This window comes from Danio aesculapii, chromosome 15 (genome assembly GCF_903798145.1).
Source record: "Danio aesculapii chromosome 15, fDanAes4.1, whole genome shotgun sequence".
Taxonomy (NCBI): Eukaryota; Metazoa; Chordata; class Actinopteri; order Cypriniformes; family Danionidae; genus Danio; species Danio aesculapii.
In genome coordinates, this window is record NC_079449.1 from 12,494,564 (window position 1) to 12,519,696 (window position 25,133).

At 35.8% G+C, this 25,133-nt stretch overlaps 1 protein-coding gene across 2 annotated transcripts in view; it reads right to left on the reverse strand.

The window, feature by feature from the left end:
• Positions 1 to 25,133, reverse strand: part of si:dkey-262k9.2 (uncharacterized) — a 43,097-nt gene that overhangs the window by 2,255 nt on the left and 15,709 nt on the right. For both annotated transcript variants that reach the window (XM_056473413.1, XM_056473414.1), the window contains exons 2-7: positions 11,914 to 11,965; positions 9,260 to 9,304; positions 8,782 to 8,811; positions 8,117 to 8,197; positions 7,941 to 8,006; positions 5,440 to 5,482 (exon numbers count right to left, since the gene is read on the reverse strand). In XM_056473413.1, the coding sequence (XP_056329388.1) occupies positions 5,440 to 5,482; positions 7,941 to 8,006; positions 8,117 to 8,197; positions 8,782 to 8,811; positions 9,260 to 9,304; positions 11,914 to 11,956 (308 nt within the window). In that variant the 5' untranslated portion in view covers positions 11,957 to 11,965. The remainder of the gene's footprint in view (positions 1 to 5,439; positions 5,483 to 7,940; positions 8,007 to 8,116; positions 8,198 to 8,781; positions 8,812 to 9,259; positions 9,305 to 11,913; positions 11,966 to 25,133) is intronic.

Here is a 25,133-nt window from a genome sequence, read left to right on the forward strand (position 1 = left end):
TGCGAGAGAAGCTTAACCCTGACATTCATTCTGAATAGCTGGAGATTCGGCTCCATGCTTGAGCAGAAAGATGAATGGAGCTCTTTGTGGTGCATTCACACTATTCAAACACATGTACGCAGACTCGCTCTCCTCAGGTATAAATGCTGTTTAATTTGCCCCGTGATGAATTCCTGCACAGTTTGCCTTGCTTTATCAACTTTTTACTTGCCCCTCAAGGCATTTCGTGGGGCTTTTATCATATATTTTTTTATTATCATTGAGTGTGTGCTTTCTGTGAACATGCTCAGAAAAGGTTCAGTGTTGATCCTGTGGTTGCTGTGTGATTAAGCCCCTTTCAGCCACCCTATCACTCAACACCGCAGAAGAAGAAGAAGGGGGAAAAAAGCCGTGGCTCAGCTAACTGCATTCCCCTGAGGTAACCTGTAATCCTGCAGAAGAATTTAACCTCAATAAAGAAAGAGAGAGAAAACAGAGGATCTTTAAGCTGGCTGTGTGGAGGCAGGTGTCAGACAAACTCGCTCTCTCTTCTCGCATATCGCCATACTCAGCAACTCGCCGAAACTGATTACTGTGCAAAACAGGTGAGCGCGGCAGCCAAATTCAGTTACACAACCTATCAGGAGGACAGCGATAGGCCACAAAGTAGGGGGGACAGGACGTGAGAGAGAAAGAGAGAACAATGCGGTGCTTTCCTTTTTCTGTGCTTTGCAAAACAATCAGAGAGACCAAAAAAAAAAAAAAAGCAAGAAAGGAAGGTTTTTTATCTTATAACTGCATTCATTTTGTCACCTTAAGAGAAAAGGGTGCCTGCAAAGTGCAATTTTTCTTCCTTGACTCTCCCTGATGCTGCTCCAAATGAATATAGACTGGGTATTTTTAAGCTTCAAAAGGGATGAAAATGCACTAAAAGACATCACAAATGCACCAAAATATAACCCCTGTATTCACTGATAAATGGGTAAAAATATAAATTTTCAAAATGGGGTGTACTCAATTATGCTGAGCACTAGATATGACAGACTTAGGGCCTACTCACACTTTGCTTTCCGAACCATGCCCAGGCCTGATTCCCGGATCGTTTGAGAAGTGTGAGTGCTCTGAATCTGGCTCAGGCACGGTTGGAAGAGGTGTGCCAGAACGCAGTTCACTTGGGCTTTAGCGCTGTACGCTTGTAGTGTGAGTGCAAAGCGTGCCTGAGCCCGAAACTGAAGACGAGACGTGACTGTTACAGGACTGTTTCATATGTGTTTATTAATCATTCTTGTTGTTTAATAAATGCAAGCTGTCATAGTTTATTAAAGACGCAAACCCCTCACTGCACCACAGCTGCACCTTTCGCAAACCTCCTAATTCCTGCAGCACGAGGACTTTATGATTGTTTATGAGCGTCAAAAATTCCAGATCTGTTCTGCGAAATATTTGACTGCGTGTCACGGCATTCCAAATGACTAAAACGATATAACTAAAGAAATCTCCACTGTGCTGAGCGAGAACGCTTCTTGAACTGAACAGCGCATCATCGATGACGTAAGCATGCTCAGGCCCGAATGTAATGTGAGTGCGGGCCATCGGGGGAGACGGGAGGGGGGACAAGGGGAGTGTTTACAGTTGAGTTGAACATTGAATGTTTGACAATGTGTTTGTCACTGCATCCCATATGACTAAAACGATATAACTAAAGAAATCTCCACTGTGCTGAGCGAAAGCGCTTACTGAACAGCACATCATCGATGACATTAGCATGCCCAGGTCATCACGGCAGAATGAACTGCCAACAATTCCAGCATATGTTTTACGCAGCGGATGCCCTTCTCAGTGTTGGGAAACACCCATACACTCTCATTCACACTCATACACTATGGCCAATTTAGTTTATTTAATTCACCTATACCGCATGTCTTTGGACTGTGGAGGAAACCGGAGCACCCGGAGGAAACCCACGCGAATACAGGGAGAACATGCAAGTTTCACACAGAAATGCCAACTGGCCCAGCCAGGACTCAAACCAGCAATCTTCTTGCAGTGAGGGGACAGTGCTAACCACTGAGCTACCATGCTGCCTGGTGAGTAATTAATAAGAGAATTTTTATATGTCTGTAGACTAATCCTTTAATATCCAATCAGACAATCACACAGCAGCAACTCAGTGCATTAAAGAACGTGGTGGTCTGCCGAAATTCAAAATGAGTATCAGATTGAAGAAGAATAAGATTTAAGTTAATCAAGCCTCTTTTAATCACTGAGAATTTCATGTACAACCAAAAAGAACAAAAATATCCAGTGAGCAGCAGGTTTTAAAGGCAAAAAATGACCAGACCAGACTGGTTTAGGCAGATCATTTAGGTTTTAATGTTCCAGGCAGCAGTAACTCTAAAAAACAGCTTGCAGCTACAGAACAAACCACTGTTGTCCAATGACTTGCCTAATTAACCTAATTAACCTGTAGTTAAGCCTTTAAATTACGCTGAATAATAGTACCTTAATAGTAAAAAATAGCTAAGAAGTAAAGAGTTATTAGAAATTGGTTATTAAAACTGTTATGTTTAATAAACAGCATTTGGGAAACATTTGAAACATAATTCTAATTACAGAGGAGAGCTAATCATTTTGTCTTTATGTGCGCATACTGTACACTCACCGGCCACTTTATTAGGTACATTACACCTTACTAGTTGGACCCCTTTTGCCTTCAGAACTGCCTTAATCCTTGTGGCATAGATTCAAAAAGGTACTGGGAATGTTTCTCTGAGATTTTGGTCCCTTTTGACATGATAGCATCACGCAGTTGCTGACAAATCTGCAGATCCAGATCAGATGGTTTGAGATCTGTTGGCTGTGGAGGCCATTCGAATACTGAACACATTGTCATGTTCAAGAAACCAGTCTGAGATCATTCGCGCTTTATGATATGGTGCGTTATCCTGCTGGAAGTAGCCATCAGAAGATGGGTACACTGAAGTTATAAAGGGATGGACATGGTCAGCAGCATTATTCAGGTAGGTTGTGGCATTGACATGATGCTCAGCTGTTACTAAAGGGCCCAAAGTGTGGCAAGAAAATATCCCCCACACCATTACACCACCACCAGCAGCATTAACCATTGATGCAAGGCAGGATGGATCCATGCTTTCATGTTGTTGATGCCAAATTTTGACCCTACCATCCGAATGACACAGCAGAAATCGAGACTCATCAGACCAGGCAACGTTTTTCCAATCTTAATAAGGTGGCCGGTGAGTGTATAGAGCCAGTGTATAAAAAATAAAGCCTTAAAATGGCCGGAACATGATCCAGATAATAAATCATTTTGAAGTGTCACTATAAATGCAACACAAAGATAAATTGAAGTCATTCGTCATACTAATGCAAGCTGAGGACGTGCAGTATGTGATTATGCCTGTGTTTGCATGAAGAAACAATAATAATTCTTACAATATGCAACACCTGCTTTTTTTTTTCTTCTTTCTTTTCTCTTTCTTCCTTGTTCCTTCTCTCTCTCCTTTATAAACATACAAACTGGTTTGGGCAGTTTGGTCCCTAACTGTATTTGTCCAACTATAACAAACAAACACACGCTAAAAAAAATCCCAAATTTCATATTTTTCAAAATGTTATTTTTTTAATGCAGTAGTCATGGAATATTCCCACAGTGTAAACTCTCTCAGGGTTTAGCAGGTCATATCTTGTTCATATTAGTCAGCACCTGGCTTGTTTTCTGTCATCTTTTTTTCCTCTTTCTTTTTGTTTCTAACAGCTCAGGGCTTGAGGGGCGTTTGACAGATGGCTAGAAAGAGGAGTCATCGGTGCACATGTACCAACGCGCTGCTAATGGTGGCCTATCCCTCCTTCACATGGCCTTCTATTGTCTCGCCTACTCATGTCGTCTTGTGTTTAGTGGGTAACCTGGGATTCGGAGAACTGTTACCTATCAGACTGGTTGGACCACCCCAAAAGCTGAAGATGGGGTGGAGCCTTCTAGAAGCCTTGTGTGTCTAAACTCAAATGTGTCACTCAAGATAGAGTGTCAAGTAAGCTAAAGGTGAGAATTGTTTTTTTTTCACTGATTTTCCAGTAAGCGCTGCCAAATCCTTCTTTAGATAAGAAGTGGGACCACGCAGAGCAACTAATAATCAAGCAGTTGTGCTTGTGTAAATAGCTTTAGATTTAATATTCTCAGAATTATAGCAAGCATGAAATAACATCAGATATTATCAAACCTCTATACACATTCACTGCAAAAAATGCTTTTCTTACTTTGAGTTTTTGTCTTGTTTCTAAATATCAAAAGCAAAAAATATAGTCTTGTTTTAAGAAATAATATGGCAAATTTAAGAGAGTGTTTCCTTAAAACATGCAAAATAATCTGCCAGTGGGGTAAGAAGAATAATCTTGTTTTTTTGCTTTTTTTTTTTTTTACATAAGATTATTCTTCTTACCCCATTGGCAGATTATTTAACATTTTTTAAGGAACAACTCACTTAGTTTTAACATTATTTTTAAAAATGTCAATATTTTAGCTATTTTGTCAAAAAAAAATCTACTTGATTAAGAATTTTTAGATATTTGGATAAGAAACAAAGCAAAACTTCTAGTAAGAAAAGCATTTTTGCAGTGTAAAAACATAAAAAATACAGTATGAACTTTATAGAGACATGCATGGCTGCCTAAATGGATTTGCTGTATTCATCCCAGCAAGTTTTGCATTTTTAAAATAACGTTATATATATATATATATATATATATATATATATATATATATATATATATATATATATATATATATATATATATATATATATATATATATATATATATATATATATATATATGTACAGTACTGTCATTGGCCATTTAGATTTGTCCTTTTAGTAAAATTATTTATATACAGTATTATATTATATAAAATTATATATAGTAATATACAGTAGTATAATAACATTCGCTCTTCACCTGAACAGTAATGATATTTATAGATAATTATATTGATTATGACATTACAGTATATGATATATGATATAGACAAAAACAGCTAAAATAGTCACGAAATGGCCTCCACAAAGTCCAGACCTTAATATAGTATTACAGAAGCAGAAATATTTGACAACTATAACTTGATAATCTCCAAATTTCTTTGCCGGGTGCTTTAAAATTTTAAGTGAACTTAAATGTTTAATTTTTACAGAGTATATAGGTGTAGTCACTTTTCAAGGTTAAATTCTCGTCATTGACAAACCATTAACTATGACCTTTACCTCAATAAACTCCTAATCTGCTGCTTATTAAAAATTATTAATGTAATTGTTGAGTTTAGGGATTGAGAAGGATTAGGGATGTACTTTGTAAGTAAAAAAAAAAAACCTGGCAAAGTCTTAATAATGGGCAGGTAAGCCACTAAGTGAAAATCATTTAAAATCATTTAAAAAGCATCCGTCTTACCCCTGTTCTCGGCTTTGCAAGTGGCGTCTGAGAAGGAAAATAGCTGTAATGGAAAAAAAGAGATGTTTATTCATTTATTAATTTTGCATTACAGGAGCTGGCACTGTTAAAACTAAAATCGCAGGACTGAATGGCCTTACATAACACATGCAACATGTAAAATTAGAAGAAAGTATTCCTAGGTTTTCATCTGCAACGTGATCACATTAGTAGTCGTAGGTATTCATATGTAAAGTGTGGTTCTAGCACTCACACATTTTCATATATTTGCATGGGCACTGAGATACACATTACTATTTAAACCTGCAGTTTTACGTACAGTACAGCATTAGAGACATAAATGCTTCTTTTAGATTAGAAGATTATGGAAATTCAGTTTATTAATTGGTTTAACTTACTGAAACTCATTTTAATGGATTCCATTACTGAAAATAACTAACAAAAAAGTACTGTATATGGACTTTTATAATGCATAATATTAAAATCTATTGTGTTTTTACATAAACAACCTCCCATATGGGTGGATATTAAAATAAATTTACAGACATTCAATAATATGTACAGACATATATTCAAAGTAAATAAAGCTTCTTTAATTAAGTGTTTCAGATGTATTTGTGCAATCATAAAACAGCATATTTATTGTGACCTGTATGTATTAAAATATTTAAAAGAATGCATGTCCATACAAAAGTTTAGTATATTTTAAATGGTTACAAACTGACAAATGAACAAAACCTAGTGGTTTCAGGAATATTGGTGAAGTATGACAATTAATAATGATAATAATAAATAATTTCAACTAGATCTCTGAGAGAAAACAAACTACCTTACATTTTGTCAGAAAAGTGGCTAATTTGTTTTCAAACAGTTTAATTTGTAGGTTTTTAGTTGTGCTCAAACCCCAATCCTAAACGAAACAGTTATCAGGGATGATCAAATCATCCTAATATACAAATGAGATCAAATAAATTCATAAGATTTTGCCACTAAATCAAATTCAGTTTATATTTTAGGGTGGGACTGTGATCCTTTAAAAGGACAGTTCACCCAAAAATGAAAATTTACTCATTATTTACTCACCCACAAGGGGCTCCAAACTATAAGTTCCTTTAAGATATTTTAAAGAAAGCTGAAAACCTGTAACCGTTGACAGTATAAAAAAAATGATACTATACAGGGTGGGCCATTTATATGGATACACCTTAATAAACTTATTGGGAATTTCACAAGAAAAAACTGGTGTGCTTGGCTTTAACGTCATTTTATGCTTTCATGAGTTATTTATAAGCCCCCTCACATATACTAATGTGCCTTAACACATATACTAAGGACGTTAATATTACCAACCTTTCCCATTTTATTAAGGTGTATCCATGTAAATGGCCCACTTTGTAGAATCAATGGTTACATGTTTTCAACATTTTTTGAAATATCTTCTTCTATGTTTAAACGAAATATAAAACACATAAAGATTTAAAACAAACAAAAGGTGAATAAATAATTTTTTGGGGGTGAACTAGCCCTTTAAATAAAGCCTTTTAATATGTCATCAAATGATTCTTGTTCTAAATATGTCTTAGAAGACAAATGAGCAAAACCTAGTAGTTTGAAAGACATCGGTGAAGTATAATAATTAAAAATGATAATATTGAGTAATTTCAGCCAGATCTCACAAGGAAAGCTAACTACCTTACATTGTCATTGACGGATGAGCAAATCATACTAAAATTTATTAATAAGATCAAACTAATTCACAGTATCAGCCACTAAATCAAAATCAAAGTTTGTATTTTGGGGCTGCACTTTGATCTTTAAAGAGACAGTTCACCCAAAAATGAACATTTACTCACTATTTCACACATAAGTGGTTCTAATCATTTAGAAGTTCCTTTAAGATATTTAAAAGAATGCTGAAAACCTGTAACCATTGATACCTATAGTATGAAAAATAAATACTGTAGAAGCGAATGGTTGCAGGTTTTCAAAATTTTTTAAATATCTTCTTTTGTTTTTAACAGAAGATGAAAACCAACACAATCTCACGGCAATTCGTAACGCTTTGATTTAGTGGCTTAGTCGTATGAATTCGTACGATCTAATTCGTACAATTTAGTACGATATGCTTATCACCCAATAACAGTTAGCTTTAGGCGCGGGGCTGGGTGCCATGCCTCCTTTTTAAAATCGTACATTTTCGTACGACTCAACTCGTATGAATTAGCCACTAAACTGACAAAACGTAAAAAATGCTTGTGTTTCCTTGTGAGATCAGGCTGTGAAAACTCATAAATGAAGATTCGAAACAAACAAAGGGTGACTAAATTGTTATTTGGGTGAACTAGCCCTTTAAATAAAGCCTTTTAATATGTCATCAAATGATTCTTGTTCTGAATATGCTTGAAAGACTTCTTGAAATATAAATGTATGAGCACATTGTACTCTGATCTAGTAAACGGTTGTTTGTGTGGTAGAGTTTGCTGCAACTCAACATTCATTACCTGCAATACTGCCAATAGCCAGAACAGCGACGCTAACAGCAGCGATGATTATTATCAGCATTCCATCTGAAAATGATTCAGGAAACAAAGATGCATATTTATTAACTCCAAATCTGAATTTTTAAATCATCTAAAAATAAAGTATCTGAATTTTTTTCTTTTCTTTTTCCTCCAACCTCCAGATTCATTGTCTCCTTTGGATTGATCTGATCCAGGATCTTCTTCAGGAGCTTCAAAAACACCTTGTCTTGAATTTACTGAGGAAAAAAGTAAACAAGGTAAACAAATATTTCTTCTCTTCAAATTGACATTTTTTTATTATGAAATGTAGTGGAGTTTTGAAATTGGGGGAAACAGTTGTCCAAAAACTACAGTACAACAACTAAAACTAATACCTAAAACTAATACCTAAAACTAATTTTCAGCACAACATTGTGCTGTCATTGATATCATCAAGTCATATGAGCAGACAACGCCGCATCTCCAAGCCAATTCTTCTTATTAATCTTAACATTTATTTCACATCTTCTTGGAAATTAGACAGGAAAGTGAATCACAGTGATGGTGCTCATATTGGAGAGTTTTACAGTGAGCGGCGCTTGCTTTAACAGCTCAGTAATTCTATCAGAGAGCAATCATTTGTGTTGATGAAGATGGACAGGAGAGTTCAGTGAGGCTGTCGGCGTCTATTAAGGGGACGAACAGTAGTGCGCACGGAGCCAGGGTTATCAGCGGCGTTCTGCTGGGACACGCTAATTGATTGCTTTCAGGAATTAATGCGGTGGATGAGCCGGTCACGTCTTACAGTAAAAGCCTGTCGAGAGGAGAGGAAAACACCTACCGGATACAGCCTCCTCGTCCTCATCATCACCTAGGGAAATAAAAATGTTAAGAGGGAATTAAAAGACAGTACAAATTCAAATAATGTATCATTACAACACATAAAAAAATTACTAAACTATAAAGATGACATGAAACGAGTCATATTTCACCCCAAAATTAAAAGAAAAGAAGTATATAAAATATCTTTTTTTGGACGAGGGATTTGTACAAATCATTTTTATGGCTTAATTTTCACATAAACACATTGTTAGATTTTAAATTTCCCTATTATTCCCCAACTATTACTGTATAATAGTATTTGTTTTTCTGCATACCCGCATTATTTTTATTTTTTTGTTTAATTTCATCTTGATTTTATTGAAGGTTTTACCGTTTTTAATGTTTCTTTCATTTTGGTGAAGTATGACCTGCTCAGGACAGACTAAAATCAATCACATTGTCAAAAAACAACAACAGAAACATGAGAAATGACATACTGGGATCTCCTGAAGTGTTTCCTTCTGTGTCGTCTGATGCTGCAGCTGTTAATTTGAAAAATAAATGAATAAATAAATAAGAGGTCACCGCTCACACGTACATAACCATGACATAACCTTTATGACGACATATCGTAAAGGTCAAAACTGAATATCTTTAGACATTCAGTTATTCCACTGAATGTCAAAAAGCCATATTGGGAGGGCAAGGCACTGCAGGTGAATAGGTACAAAAAATAAATAAATAATTGCTGTCACAAAATTTCCCAGATGACTAATTACATTAAGAATAACACACTTTTTTATTACTAGTTGTTTAAAATGTTAAAATATGCAAATAAAGCATTGTTTATTGAAATATATGCAAATTTGAATGTATTTCAAGCACAAAAAATTCTAATCGTTTGATGGATTTTATTCAAAATATTTGTTTGGCATATTAGAGTCAAAGTTTTTACAGAGAGGATTTGTGGAATTTTTTTTACTCCATTATTCTAAAAATACAGTGGAAATATTAAATAAATGATGTTTTGTAGAATTAAAATGTATGTAATCAATCAAAATATGTACAGTATGAAAGAATCTGTAATGAGAGGTCAGATGGCAACAGAGATGGAGTTCCACATGCAGCTTTATTTTGAGAAAATGGTCAGCAGGCAGGGGTCAAAACATTATTAGCAAAGGCAATCCAAAAGAGTAATCCAAGAGACAGGCAAAGGTCAGGGCCATCCAAAAAAAAAAAAAATACAAGAATCAAAAGCCAGACAGAGCAAAACATGGAACAAGGAACACTACTGAGCAAAGAATGAGTGTGTCTGTGATCCTTAAATGGTCCAAGTAATCAGTGAGGATGATCTGCAGCTGTATGTGTGAAATCAAGGGGTGATCTAGAATTGGTGTGTGAGTGCTGGGCATGATGGGATTTGTAGTTTGGTGAAGCGGCATATGTGTAGTTCTCCAGCGAACTGCAAATGTGAGATCGCTGGTGATCATAACAGAATCTCAATAAAAACCTGTTGGCGAAGTGGAGATTTACAGTCAAGCCCAAAATTATAAGTCACTTAAAGAAATATATATATTTTTTTCCACAATGATGTCTCTTGTACATCGTCTTATTATCTTTTGGAGAAGGCTGTGTCATTTCCGGTCAAAAATAAAAAAATAGTTGCTGGTTAAATAAAAGTAACTTTAATTTTTGGTCAAAAAAGGTCAAAAAGCCATATTGGGAGGGCAAGGCACTGCAGGTGAATAGATAAAAAAAAAAAATAATAATTGCTGTCTCAAAATTTCCCCAGATGACTAATTACATTAAGAATCACACACTTTTTTTATTACTAATTGTTTAATATGTTAAAATATGAAAATTATGTATTATTTAATGAAATATATGCAAATTTGCATGTATTTTTGTACAAAAAAATCTAAACATTGGATGGATTTGCATTTAAAATATTTGTTTGGCATATTAGAGTAATAATAGAGTTTTTACAGAGAGGATTTGTGGATTTTTTTTAACTCCATGATTCTGAAAATACAGTAGACAGCCAACTATAATATTAAATAAATCACGTGTTTTGTAGAATTAAAATGTATGAAATCACGCAAAATGTCCAGTATGAAATAATCTGTAATGATAGGTCAGGAGGCAACAGAGATGGAGTTCTGCGTGCTGCTTTATTTAAAGAGTATGGTCAGCAGGCAGGTGACAAAACAGGAACAAAATATTAATAGCAAAGGCAATGCAAAAGAGTAATCCAAGAGACAGGCAAATGTCAGGGCAGACCGAAATCAAAAGGGCAATCCAAAAATACTGAGCACAGAATGAGTGTGCCTGTGATGCTTAAATAGTCCAAGTAATCAGTGAGGATGATCTGCAGCTGTGTGTGAGAAATCAAGAGTTTAACTAGAACTGGTGTGTGAGTGCTGGGCATGATGGGATTTTTAGTTTTTTTATCATTTTGATTTTTATAACAGAATCTGAATAAAAACCTTCAGAATACAGATTTGAACGATGTTTGGTCTATGTAAATGTTGCTGAAGTGGAGATTTGCAATCAAGCCCAAAATTATTCTTAACCCTGGCAAATACTTAAAGTTACTTAAAGAAATTATTATTTTTCCACAAAGATGCCTCTTGTTTTTTGAAGAAGGTTGTGTCATTTCTGGTCAAAAAAAATTAATAAAAAATACTTGTTAAATAAAAGTAACTTTAAGTCAGAAATTGCCAGGGGTATGAATCATTTTGGGCTTGACTATTTATTTAAAAGAGAAAACAACCAATGTTAAAAAAATGGCCTTTAAAAAGTATGTATTGTAATTGAAATGTACTAACTCAAATTGATATAGTGCGACAAAAGAAACACTTGTACGTAGTGTATTGCCTTAACTTGCAAATATATAGCACTTGTGTCGCACTGATAGAGAACTGACATAGTTGGATGAATTCTCTAGTGTTAACACAGAACCGTTCAAGGCATTTTGGATGAAACGCATCTGCTTAATGGCGAGTAACAGCAGGATTGTTTCACAAGCCTGTCATTGAAACTGATACTTAAGAGAGAGAAGATTGAGTGTAAAAATAAACATACAAATAGGACACAGAACTTTTGATCAAAGCACAGGAGAATAACATAAGCACGGATAAACTGAACTCACCTGCACCTTGAAGAATCAAAACCACAATCAATAAACGCAGCATCTTCTTATTCTAGGAAACAAAACGAGAAAGAAAAAAAATTAATGTACACATTAAAGCAGTACAACATAAATTTATCAAACACTGTGATATGTATTCAACCTCATAAACCTGGCAGTGTAGTGTGGCCTAGATAAATTTAGACAGAAGAACCACTTTGTATCTCTAATCTCAAACTAATCGCAATAATCTCTTACACCATAAAAGGCCATAGTTGAAAACACGTCTATGTTAAAGGGATAGTTCACCCAAAAACTGAAAAACTACCTTCTTCTGTTGAACTTGAACTAAGATATTCTAAAGGAGCTGGAAAGCTATTGACTTCCATAGTAGGAAATACAAGTACTATAGAAGTCAATGGTTAACAGTATCCAGTTTTCTTCAAAATAGTTTCTTTTGGATTTAACAGAGGACAGAAACTCAGAAAGGTTGAGCAAATGATCACAGGATGTTTTAGTGAGCTATCCCTTTAATAAAGAACCATAAATGTAATCATTCCGGTGTGAAACTGAACTGCGGTTGGGTAAACTGGATAGTAACGGATGATCAGCAGGCTTGATCTGCTGATTATCAAGTTTGCTGTGGGCTGACTCATGATTCATAGTTTGTCAGCTCTGTGCTTTAGTGCGCGCTTCGGTGTGAACACAGCTTCTTTCTGTTTACCATAGCTCTTGAGCGAGCACAGTCGACAAAACTGATGCCCACCGCCAGGAGCTCCTCTGAGGCCCGTGCAAGCCAGTCACGATAAGCACTTTTAGTTTAGTTTTGGGTTCATTTTCCCATAACGGTGAATTCTTGCTCAGTGTGGGTATTTATCATTTGTGCTCCCTTAAAAGAACACTCAATTCTTCAGCTCCCACAGAACTGTTGTGTTTTACCATTTTTAAAACCATTCAGATGATCTCCGGGTCTGGCGGGAGCACTTTAAGCTTAGTTTAGCATGGATCATTGGATCGGATTAGACCATTAGCATCATAAAAGTTTCAACAATTTTCATATTTAAAGCTTGACTCTTCTGTAGTTACTGTACATTGTGTACTAGGAGAGACGGACAATAAAAACTTTTGAAGTCAATAGGAACTATGCTGTCATTCTGGAGTAATGATCAAGAAAACTTTACTGCTGTACCATAATATTACACAGCCCCTAAAAATAGTCGCCAGCACGAAGCCCTACACTTGCACCACTACTTAGAATCTGTGTAGAATTACTGCGCCTGCTGCTCAGTTACATTATAAACTATAACTGACAAACAATGAAAAGTTGCTACTTTCTAGGTCAATAGGAACTATACAGTCAGTCCAGCATAATAATCAAGGAACTTTGCTGCTGTACCATAATAAGCCCTACACTTGTATTACTACTTAGAATCTGTATGGAATTATTGCACCTGCTGCAATGTAATGTGAAACTTGTAATTCAAAGATTCATACATATATAGTAATGTTTTTGAGGTATAACAGGAATAATAATTCCATATTCTAAGTTTATGGGCTCTATATTTAATGGACACAAAGTCTAAAGCGCAGGGCGCAAAAACATTAAGGGCTCATCCGAATACACTTTTGCTATTTTAAGGATGGAAAAATTCGATCTGCGCTGCAGCACATGCGCTAACAGGGAAGTGCTTATTCTGTTATTGAGTTATGGGTGTGTTTTGAGCATAACGTGCAGTAAACCAATCAAAGTCTCATCTCTCATTCCCGTTAAGAGTCAGTTGCGTAGTGCCATGGCACATTTAATATTTACATTGTGGACTTTGTAAAAGGAAAAACTAAATGCTTCACTAGTGAGAAAACAGTTAAACAGACCATCTGCAGCAAGAGGATAAAGAACAAGCCTCTTCCATTCGGGCCTTTCTCTTTACTTTACTTTTACTCTTTTGTTAAGTTTAAATTTAAATTTAATTTAGTTTGTTACGTGCAGGATTTGTTTCAAAACTATTTCTTTATTCAGTTCTAATTTCCATCAAATGAATAAATGTACAATATTGACAAAGTGTGGTTAAAAAACTGAGTTACTGTATGTCCAAACAAACATCCTATTCTTATGCCCCATATGGTGATGCAGACCAGTGGTGTAGTCCTAAAAAAAAAAAGTGGTGTACTATTACCCACCCAACCCACCCATGCTGTTTTATCATTTTATCTGAATGTTTCAGCGAGACATCATTCAGTTGACTTTGAAAAACTCACAAAATTTTCTAACAGCTGCTGAGGTCGTCAGGGGATGGGGAATGGCGCAAAATATAAACAAAAATGCACCAATTGCAACAAATTAAGATGAGAGTTAAAAAAAACATTTGGTATACAGTTAAGGGATGCAAATATACGTAAATTAGGCAAGTCTAATCAGCAAAACAAGTGAGTATACCGAGGGTATACGTAATTATTGATCCTCAGAAGTCGTAATACCCAAACAGCTGGTGAAAAAAAGTAGGCATACTGAGTACACGTGCGTATAGCCCCGACTACACCACTGATGCAGACGTCTATAAAACCCGACAGGTGGACTAAATCTAAGCTTGTTTTAATTAAAACAAATATAAATATGCATTTAATAAATAATACTGATAATAATAACATTATATAAATGCAGATTATCATGAATAAACTGAAAAAAGCCCCCGAGATGAGGCATGGAGGCAGTGGTTTTTATATTTATGTAGAAAATAATCATTTTTGTAACATTTTAGTCCTTTAATTGTTTTCAAACGTACAGATATTTGTGTATTGCTGTACATCCTGTGTGTATTAAGCAATGTGTAAGTGCTTGGACCTGCATAGGCGCATAACTAATGCGCTCTGTGCTGGACTTTAGACCAGCTTTTAGTCGGTCAATGGCGCTGCCTATTTTAGTTCCTCAAAAATAGCAACGTACCAACAATGCGCCTTGACACACCTCCTTTTTAGACCGGAACACCCATGAGTCCACAAAGTGGTGCAAATGGATTTGCTATTTAAACAACATGACACAACACATGAAAATTACTGTTGTGTCGTCTTGCGCCTTGTTGCATGGGGTATAGGGCCCATATAAAAATAAGTGGCTCTGAGAATAAATGTATTATTGTAAGATGTACAATTACAATAGGAAGGGAAAAATCTGTGAAATATAATTGTTCGTCTAGATCAATAGAAAATTATAAAATTACAATTAAAGCTATATATATAATATATATATATATATATATACATATACAGTAGAAGTCATAATTATTAGCTCTCCTTAATTATTAGCCCCCTGTTTTTTTCCCACCTAGTGTTGAAAAAAAATCTTATTTTAGTTAAACAGATTTCTAAACATACTAGTTTTAATAACTGATTTCTAATAACTGATTTATTTTATCTTTGTCATGATGACAGTAAATAATATTTGACTAGATATTTTTCAAGATACTAGTATTCAGCTTAAAGTGACATTTAAAGACTCAACTAGGTAAATCAGGTTAATTAGGCAAGTTATAGGGTAATTAGGCAAATAAAAATTGCTAAAGGATGCTAATAATATTAACCTTAAACAAATTACAAACTGCTTTTTTTTCCTAGCCAAAATAAAACAAATAAGACTTTCTCCGGAAGAAAAAATATTATAGGAAATACTGTAAAAAATTCCTTGCTCTGTTAAAAGTCATTTGGGAAATATTTGAAAAAGGAAAAAGTAATTCAGAAGAGGGCTAATAATTTTGACTTCAACTTTATGTAATTTTAAGTCATAAAAGTCTTGTAATAACATTAATAACCCTTCAGGGTTGTTCCAATGAGTGTAAAGGAACTATAAACCTCACACCTTACCAATGTAACAGCCTACTGTATATTGTGAAACCACCTGTCAAGCTGCCAAATACTTTAATCAATGATAAAAACACAAACACACATATATTACACAATGTTCCTCTTCACTCATTATGTTTTTGAGATTTAACTTCCTCACAGTACCTTTCCCCGAACTGCCTGATGGTCATAATCGAGGCAGATGTTTGACACACACAGATGGTCAAGCTCTTAACAATTACACCTATTTATTTTTGCTCCCACTTCGGACATGGGAACTGGCCTGGGAACGACTTTTCCTGAGTCCCGAAATGGTTAAAAATAGCATAACGCTTTTGCCATACAAGCAAATAAGCGCAGTGATGCCCATGCTCCATATTTCCCTTCTGTGGCCTGCAATTTAATCTTACAAGCATCTACTCTTCCTCCATATATTGTTACGGTTGCCCATTGTGTTTGGGCTTCCACTTCCTGCTGGTTATTGCCATTATGATGTCACAATGACTGGGAACGTCGTGCAGGAAAGTGACTCTGGGGCTTTATACACCTGTTTTCTCCATTCACATGCTGCTGCTCTGACTGGATGTCCACTCTGGACACTTTCCATATGCAAAGACGGAAGCTAATAATAGGCCTACGCATGTTAGGATTTCGCTGGCACAAAAACGGGAAGTGTTTTGGAACTAATAGTCACAAATATAGATGCATTTTGGAATAAAGGTAAATCTTTAGAATAAAGAACAGAAAAACATCCCCATCCCAAAATGTATAAAAGTCAATCAGAGTAGCTGGTAGAGGAATTAAATCAGTGAATATTTCATTTACTGTATGTGATAAAAGTATTCCTTACATTTAAATACCGCTTTTCTAGACACTCAAAGCACTATACACACATTTTTTGGCAGGAATCTTCTCATCCACCACCAGTGTGCAGCATCCACCTGGATGACTCGACGGCAGCCAAATTGCGCCAGACCGCACACCACACACCAGCTGATTGGTGGAGAGGAGACAAAGTGATGAAGCCAATTAGGATATGGGGATGGTTAGGCTAGTGGGCAAATATGAACCCCTTCTCTTTTTCGAAGGACATCCTGGAATTTTTAATGACCTCAGTTTTACATGTAATCTGAAAGACGGCACTCACTGAGCAGTATAGAGTCCCCTTTACTATACTGGGGCGTTAGAACCCACACAGACCGCAGGTTGAGCACCCCCTGCTGGTCTCATTAACACCAATTCCGACAGCACCTAGCTTTCGCATGTGGTCTCACATCCAGGTACTGACCAGGGTGCAGCCCTGCTTAGCTTCAGTGGGAAACCATGTGAAAGTTGCAGAGAGCTAGTATCCAGATGAACTGAACTGATTCACTTGAATGAATCCCATTTTATAACATTTCTTACTTTTTATTCGCTGCAAAAAACTTTGGCTTATTTGACAGATAGCTTCAACATCACCTTATGTTAATGCACATTTTAAAATATTATATAAAAAAAGTGATGGAAATGACAAATTTTTAATGAAAATACCTTAATTTCAAGACTTTTATTTCAGTATGTTGATGTATTTACAACTAGAATTGAATATTGAGTAGGGGATGAAGCCAGGGGCATAAAATTAACATGGACGAAAGGAATGTGTTCCCATCAATGTCCACTGACTATTGAAATGTCACTATTAAAATGTCGCCGACTTGAAATAACGCTAATAATTTAATTAACTTTAAAGACATCGCACTGCAAGCTCAGGATTCATAGGTCTCTACCAATGTCAAGAACAACCCTACGCCATTGGGTGGGGCTTGTTGTTGCGCATAGGTCTATCATAGCAAACTAACAGTAAGAGGGGAGTAGTTATGAATTTTGTTACTGAAGCCGTCAAATTGATTTCATCAGAGAAGAACACAGAAGTAAATGGTCAGATTTTTAATTAAGGATTACCTAAATTTGGGATTTGCACAGATTTAATTGCTCACCTAAAAAACAACAATGTGGTCAAGCAAAATAAACATGGTAAATTTTGATTCTATACAGACATCACAGCAAACATTACAGTTACGTGACTGCCTTGTTTACTATTGGTTAGCAACTTAGCTTAGCAAACTTCTAGTTATAGCACTGGTTCCCAAAGTGAGGGTCAGAACCCCCTGGGGGGGGGGGGGTCACTTGACATTGACAGGGGGTCACTTGGTGATTTCCAAATGTTATATCATTTTTATTAAACTATTAGAATGACCATATTTATACATAACCCACAGAATAGTAAAAATAATAGTTAATAATTACAAAAAAAGCAACAACATGCAAATTAAATGCTTCAGCCTTTCAATTATTTTTCATAGGATTGGTGCGTTTACGTTAGATTAACAACACAGCAATAGTGTCAGTTGCAGCAGATTCATTTTATAGCACCAGGTTAAACTTTCTGACACTTTTGTGGCAATCAAATACATTAAAAATACATACAGGCCACAGCTGAACGTTGAGAATGGTCTCTGATTGGCGGTCTCCAAAATTAAACCAAGAATAGACTTGCCCACCAGTCTCTATAGCTGAGGTTAATATTAAATTAAACAAATGAATAAATGACTATATAAATTATGATTGTTAGACAGTTGCACTTTTTGTGTTGTCAATATGCTCAACTTTATATAGGCCTATTGTTGTGTGTGCAACATTTGTATATTTATAACCACCTCTGAGGAATGTGGGATCTGGCATTGTTATTTTGGGGGCTGAGAAGTTTGGGAACTCCTGTCTTACAGTTAGTTATGCATAGGTTTTTTTTTTAAATAGTTCTTACGTCCAGTGTTGTGTTTGTACTTATGTTTAATTAATGTAGCACCGTTGTCCTGCGATACACAACATTTCATTCCTCTGTATGTCCACACATGTAGCGGAATGACAGTAAAGCTCGACTTGACTTGACTTGACTTGTTACTAGGTTACCAATACTACAGTCAGCAGCTCTAACAACTTGATATAAATGCATCTAATTTGCATTTGGCAATTTATTTATTTATTTTCTGTTCTTTTTTTATGAATTTTTAAAAAGATTTGCTTCACATTAGGATGGAAACCTGGTTTAGTATGATGTGATTCGCTGGAATGAATCAGACTTGAGATACAAGAAAGAGAGAGAGAGATTATTCCTTCAGATCAAATATTAAAAGCATATTGATATTTTTGTTTTACATCTAACCCACATTAAGTATGGATTGCCCTGTTACTTCCTTATTGGCTACATTTAAATAGCAGTGTTTTGTTTTTTGACATACACACATAACATGAAATTAAAATCCACATATCTGTCTGCGGTTTGCACATGTTGTTCTCCAGTTCTCCTTATTTTGAGAGCAGACTTATTATTTACTAATTTCCTTTCACATTACGCTTTGTGTCATGCTGCTTATCAGTTATAACTCAAGCTGTAAAATTGCCCGTTTGTGTGGCCAAAACAAGCCATCGTTGGATGAGATTATGAAGTGAGGACTGAGGGCAAGTTATTTTGCTTCACTACAAAAATGGAAGGAGAATATTGGAATAACATGACATGACAGTGATTTCATTACACCATTTCTGCTATTGTATATTCACTCATTTATTCAGTTTCCTTCAGCTTAGTCCCTTATTTATTAGGGCTCATCACAGCAGAATGAACCACCAACTATTCCAGCATACGTTTTCTGCAGCGGATGCCCTTCCAGCCGCAAGAAAGACTTACACACACACATTCACACACTACGGCCAATTTTGTTTACCCAATTCACCTATAGTGCATGTCTTTGGATTGTGGTGGAAACCAGAGCACCCCACGTGAGCATGGTAAAATATGCAAACTCCACACAGAAATGCCAACTGGCCCAGTCGGGACTCAAACCAGCGATCTTCTTGATGTGCAGCGACAGTGCTAACCACTGAGCCACCGTGTCGCTCTTGTTATTGCATATGCATCTTTAAAATGATATCAGATTTGAACATTGAGGTGGTTGATATTTGTTTGCGTACTCCATTCTAGCATACAGGTGGGGAGTTTGTAGTTGTGAGTTGTCAGGAGTGTACAATTACACCCCAACAGAGAGATTAGTGGTGGTTCGGGAGGGTTAGCATGAAGGACAGGTACAGTATATGTACGAACACGTCAATAAACCCAAGATCATCAAGAGTAATGCTTTTGAGTCTGTCAGATAAGCTTTTGTTTGTGCAACAACCTTTGAAGGCTTAAAAGCAGAGGTTGCTTTGACCCTGGCAAAGCTACATTTGTTAGTCTAATAAGCAAATTATCATATTATATTAACAGCCGCTCAAACCAGCCTTGTTCTGTACATGTTGTTCTAGTTGCACTGGCATGCATATTTTTGTCCCAAACTGGTAATGAATGTAAATGAAAGAAGCATCGTGTTAACGATACCAGTATGTCTGTCTTAATGATAGGCTTTTCTGGCAATCTCACCCTTAAGGGAGTGCAGTATTTGCGCCGAGCAAAAGGAAAACAGGCTGTCTCCATAAAGAGCGAGAGAGATTGCGGTGGCTTAACTCATCTCGTAATTTGGAATTTCCATGCTCAATTCAGGTCGTCACGGCTAGAGAGATTCTCTCAATTAAGCTGTTAATCAGAAGATGTGGGACTGGCTGTCGGAGCAAGCACAATCCAAGCTTGTAAAAATGTGACAGCAAATCTCCCATCGACAGTAACCTACAGCCGTCTGAAAACCCCCTCCCTAAATTCCAATTTGGTGCACCCGGCTGCCTCGGAGAAATAATAAGCTGAACCAATTTGAAAATATTTATCAGCGCAGTCCAACGCCTGCGAGTTGACAGTCCTCCTGAAGCTTGTGTCGCCGAACAATTGGCTAATATGTTTCTGTGTATTTGGATTCAAATTGAATTTGGTCTATTCTCCAGTTTTTGCACTTGTTTTGCCTCCACCTAATTTGTGGTCTATCATTAATATGTGTAGCTCCACAAAAGAGGCCGACATGAGCCTGCAGCAGAGCCAGCATTGAGGAAAAAAAACACTTTCATACTTCATAAAACCATAAATTGATAGCAAAGAATGACAGGGATGTGTGCCTTCTGCTGCAATTATCTACTGTTGGGGGAATGTTGACATTGAAAGTAATGAGAAATTGGTGAATGACTTAAATTTTCTATTGGTGATTACTATCATGTGGCTCAATGTAAGTGTTTTTCTGCTAGTTTCAGCAAAAAAAGGTATCATTTTTATAATAATAATAATATTAACAATGCATTTTATTTAAAGGCGCCTTTCATGACACTCAAGGTCACAGTACAGGACAGCTAGAGCAATCAGTTCAAATAAAAACACAATAAAAGACAATAGAATACAATACAAACTTAAAAAATGCAGTCGGGTTGAAGAGAATAAGCTGTTCTAAACAGATATGTTTTGAGTTTGCATTTAAATTGTGAATGAGAGACTAAATTACGGAGATCAGGAGGAAGTAAATTCCAAAGCTGAGGAGCAGAGTGGCTGAAGGATCTGCTCCCCATGGTGACAAGGCGGACAGAGGGAACAGTGAGGTGAATGGAAGAAGAAGATCTGAGTGTTCGAGAAGGTGTGGCGATATGAACAAGATTAGCAAGGTATGGAGTAGCAAGATTGTGGATGGCTTTTAAAGTGAGAAGAAGTATTTTATAATTAATTCTGAAAAAGATGGAAAGCCAGTGAAGCTGTTGTAGAATGGGTGTGATGTGACAGATAGAGGGGGTTTTTGTGATAATACGAGCTGCAGCGTTTTGTACCAGTTGTAATTTATGAAGAGTTTTGGCCAAACAGAAGGGAATTACAGTAGTCTAAACGAGATGTGACTAAACTATGAACAAGAATGGCAGCTGAATGAAGTGAGGGAAGGATGTAAACGATTTATATTTTAAGGGTGGAAATAAGTGGACCGGGTGACATTATTAACATGTGCAGTGAATGAAAGGGTGCTGTCGAAGATGACCCCCAGACTCGTAATGACAGAATCATCTGTGCGAATAGAAAAGTTATGTGATTTATTTAAAAGGGATCGTTTACCTATAAGTAGAAGCTCCATTTTATTGTCATTTAATTTCAGGAAGTTTGAGGTGAACCAGGATCTGATGTCTGCAAAGCAGTTAGTAACGGATGAAGGTGGGAGTTTGAGGTTGGGTTTGGTTGATAGGTAGAGCTGGGAGTCATCTGCGAAGTAATAAAAATGAATTTGGTGTTTGCGGAAAATATAACCAAGTGGAAGAAGATAGGCCCATTTAAGTTCGAAAAATGTTTGATTAAAAAAAGCTGTGTGTACAAATATGTATTAATTAATATGTATTTATAAACTTGAATTTATTCAAATTAAACTTTTGCCACCAACTTTCATAACATTGTACATTTTTTAATTCGAGCTCATTGAAAATACGTGCCTCAACCTACAGGTTTTTTAAAATACAAAATGCGTTGCGTCAGGTACATTTGCTGCACATGTTTTGCATGATAAATCCACTAGATGGTACTGTCTGTATCAATATGGAGATATATGGGTGAGGCGAATGGATTTAATTACAAATCATTAAATGTTTTTTGGTGTTTATTTGGTGTTGTGCAAATAACTGCATTAAAACCATCCTTTATTCGTAAATAATACGTCCCTGTAAATACTAATAGTGTGAAAAGGAATGTGTTGGCACCATACTGTACCATACACTGTAAGAAATTACTGCTGCTTTAAATTTTTAAGTTGAATCAAATTCATTTTTCTAGTCATGTCAACGTACATCAGTCAAGGTGACTAAAAATATGAAGTTAAACTTTGAATAACTTAAAATAAATAGTTGAAACCTGATTAACATATTCAAATAAGTTAAAGTAACATAAAACATGACTCTTTGTCATATATTTTTTTAACAGTATAGTGTTTTACCTAGAAACTTCAATCAAACTTAAGTAAGTTTTTGCAGTTTCACAAATAGTACTGTAAGCTACGGCGCATATTTTTATTAGTGTTAATATTTTTTAAATAAAACACTGTATTGTAGGGTAAGTACACTCTCAGAAATAAAGGTACAGGAGCTGTTACTGGGCCAGTACCTTTTCAAAAGATACATATTTGTACCCAAAGAGTTCACAGTGGTACCTTAAAGGCGCATATTAGTGCCCAAATGTACCTAAAAAGTACCTTTGAGTGACCATTAAGGACCCTTCAGGTATAAATAGTGGCGACCCCGGATTAATAAAGGGACTAAGCTGAAAAGAAAATGAATGAATAATAATAATAATAATTATTATTATTATTCCCTTTTTTTTGATGGGTTGCAGCTGGAAGGGCATCCGCTGCATAAAACAAATGCTGGATAAGTTGGTGGTTCATTCCGCTGTGGCGACCCCAGATTAATAAAGGGACTAAGCCGACAAGAAAATGAATGAATAATAATAATAATAATAATAATAATAATAATAATAATTTCCTTTTTTCTTTGATGGGTTGCAGCTGGAAGGGAATCCGCTGCGTAAAACATATGCTGGATAAGTTTCTACTGTGGCAAACCCTGATTAATAAAGGGACTAAGCCGAAAAGAAAATGAATGAATGAACGAATACTAATAATTAAAATTTGCCTCTAGATTAACATTATCCTGTAGGAAAAAAGAACATTGTTACAGAGCAACTTTCAAGTCACATTTCTGATTAAAAACTGCATATCTAAACTATATCCCCTCAGGAATAATATAGATCCTTCAGAAATGCGTATTAAAAAGTTAATAGGCTCATTTGATTTCATGTAGACCTCAAGCAGGCGAGGAAAAGGTCAAGCAAGGATATGAAAATTATTCTGTTCTGCAAAGAAAAGAAAAAAAAAAGACGATAATTTCTTCCTGAAATTAAGAACGGGAGCAAATAAACTGGTGACTAAGAAACCGCTTTGCGTCCTTCTTCTGGAAATTAATCTTGTCTGATTGTTTACTTACGTCTGACTCATCCGTGTCTCAAACATATCTAGGCCAAACTCACTACAACTCCCTGTTGATTCAATATGTCCATTTATAATGTCAGCGTTATGTGTAACATTTGGCACATGAGCTATAAAAGTATTACACAGTGTTCTATCCAGACTTGACAATACATGTTTATGGCTGATATGGCCTGGCAAAAACACTTACTACATGTTCAAGTAGTCATTAAGTGGCCTTATTATTAAGTGTTTTCTTGTTTTTAAAGGGACAGTTAACTCAATGACGAAAATTCAGTTATCATTTATCTTCGCTCAAGTGTTTCTAATGCTTTATGAGTTTCTCTTAGATATCATGAAGAACGCTGGAAACCGGTAGCCATTGACTTCCATAGTATTTTGTTTTCCTATTATGGAAGTCAATGGATGCCAGTTTAAAAAATTCTTTAACATATCTTCATTTGTGTTCAACAGCTTTAGAAGCACTTGAGGGAGATTAAATGATGAGTAAATGGTGAACTATCACTTTAAATCAGATCATAATGTATAACCTGCTTTAGAGGCTGAATTTATTTTGACTTTATGTTTCATTCTGCATGAATCAGGTCATTTTTAACTCTGCATAATGTTGCTTTATTCCCCATTATGGCGATTCACACAGTGAAACTTGCTCAGCCAGCTTTTTTTCACACATCCACATCTGGCCTTGTGACATATGTGATCTGTTATATATTGCAACCAAAAAAAAAGAATCAAAACCGAGAAAAACTGTCATCTAATCTACATTTCCTCGCTGCTATCACCTAGTGGGAACCAAAAACCTCAACGCCACAGAGATGTGTGACTGAAGCAAAAGACATGGTTTTGGTTAATGTTTATATTTGGCCCAGACTGAAAGTAAAAGACTAGCACAGACTCCTTAACGTTAATAGTTTATGTAAGACACGCAGGCACGTGTCTCACTGGTGTGATTGCATGTGACAGACAGACAAGCAGGAAAACATGAGGTTGAAATTCTGCTTTGCTTGTACTTTCAATCAATAAATCAACCTTCATTTACATAACAACTTACTACAACCAAATTGCTTTAAAACGCATTGCACAACTGTCTTTAATTGGTCCATGAATGAAAAGCATCTAAACCTAAATAACACCATGCAATAGAAGTTTACATGGCGACAATGTAGTTTAAAGTTTAGTTCAAATGTCTAGTCTGATTTTGATAAAAGTATAGCATGTCCTACAGTGCTCAGCATAATTGAGTACACCCCATTTTGAAAATGAACATTTGTAGCCATTTCATATTAAACAAAACAGATTTATTAAACAGATACATTTATTAAAATAATCTTTTATTCACCAAACATATTTAGAAATGAAGTTACGAAAGATTATGTATTATGGTTGTATAGTGTTTTAAGATATTTTTATGTTCTTGCTGGGTCTCAATGTTACATAATTCTGTTCTGCATG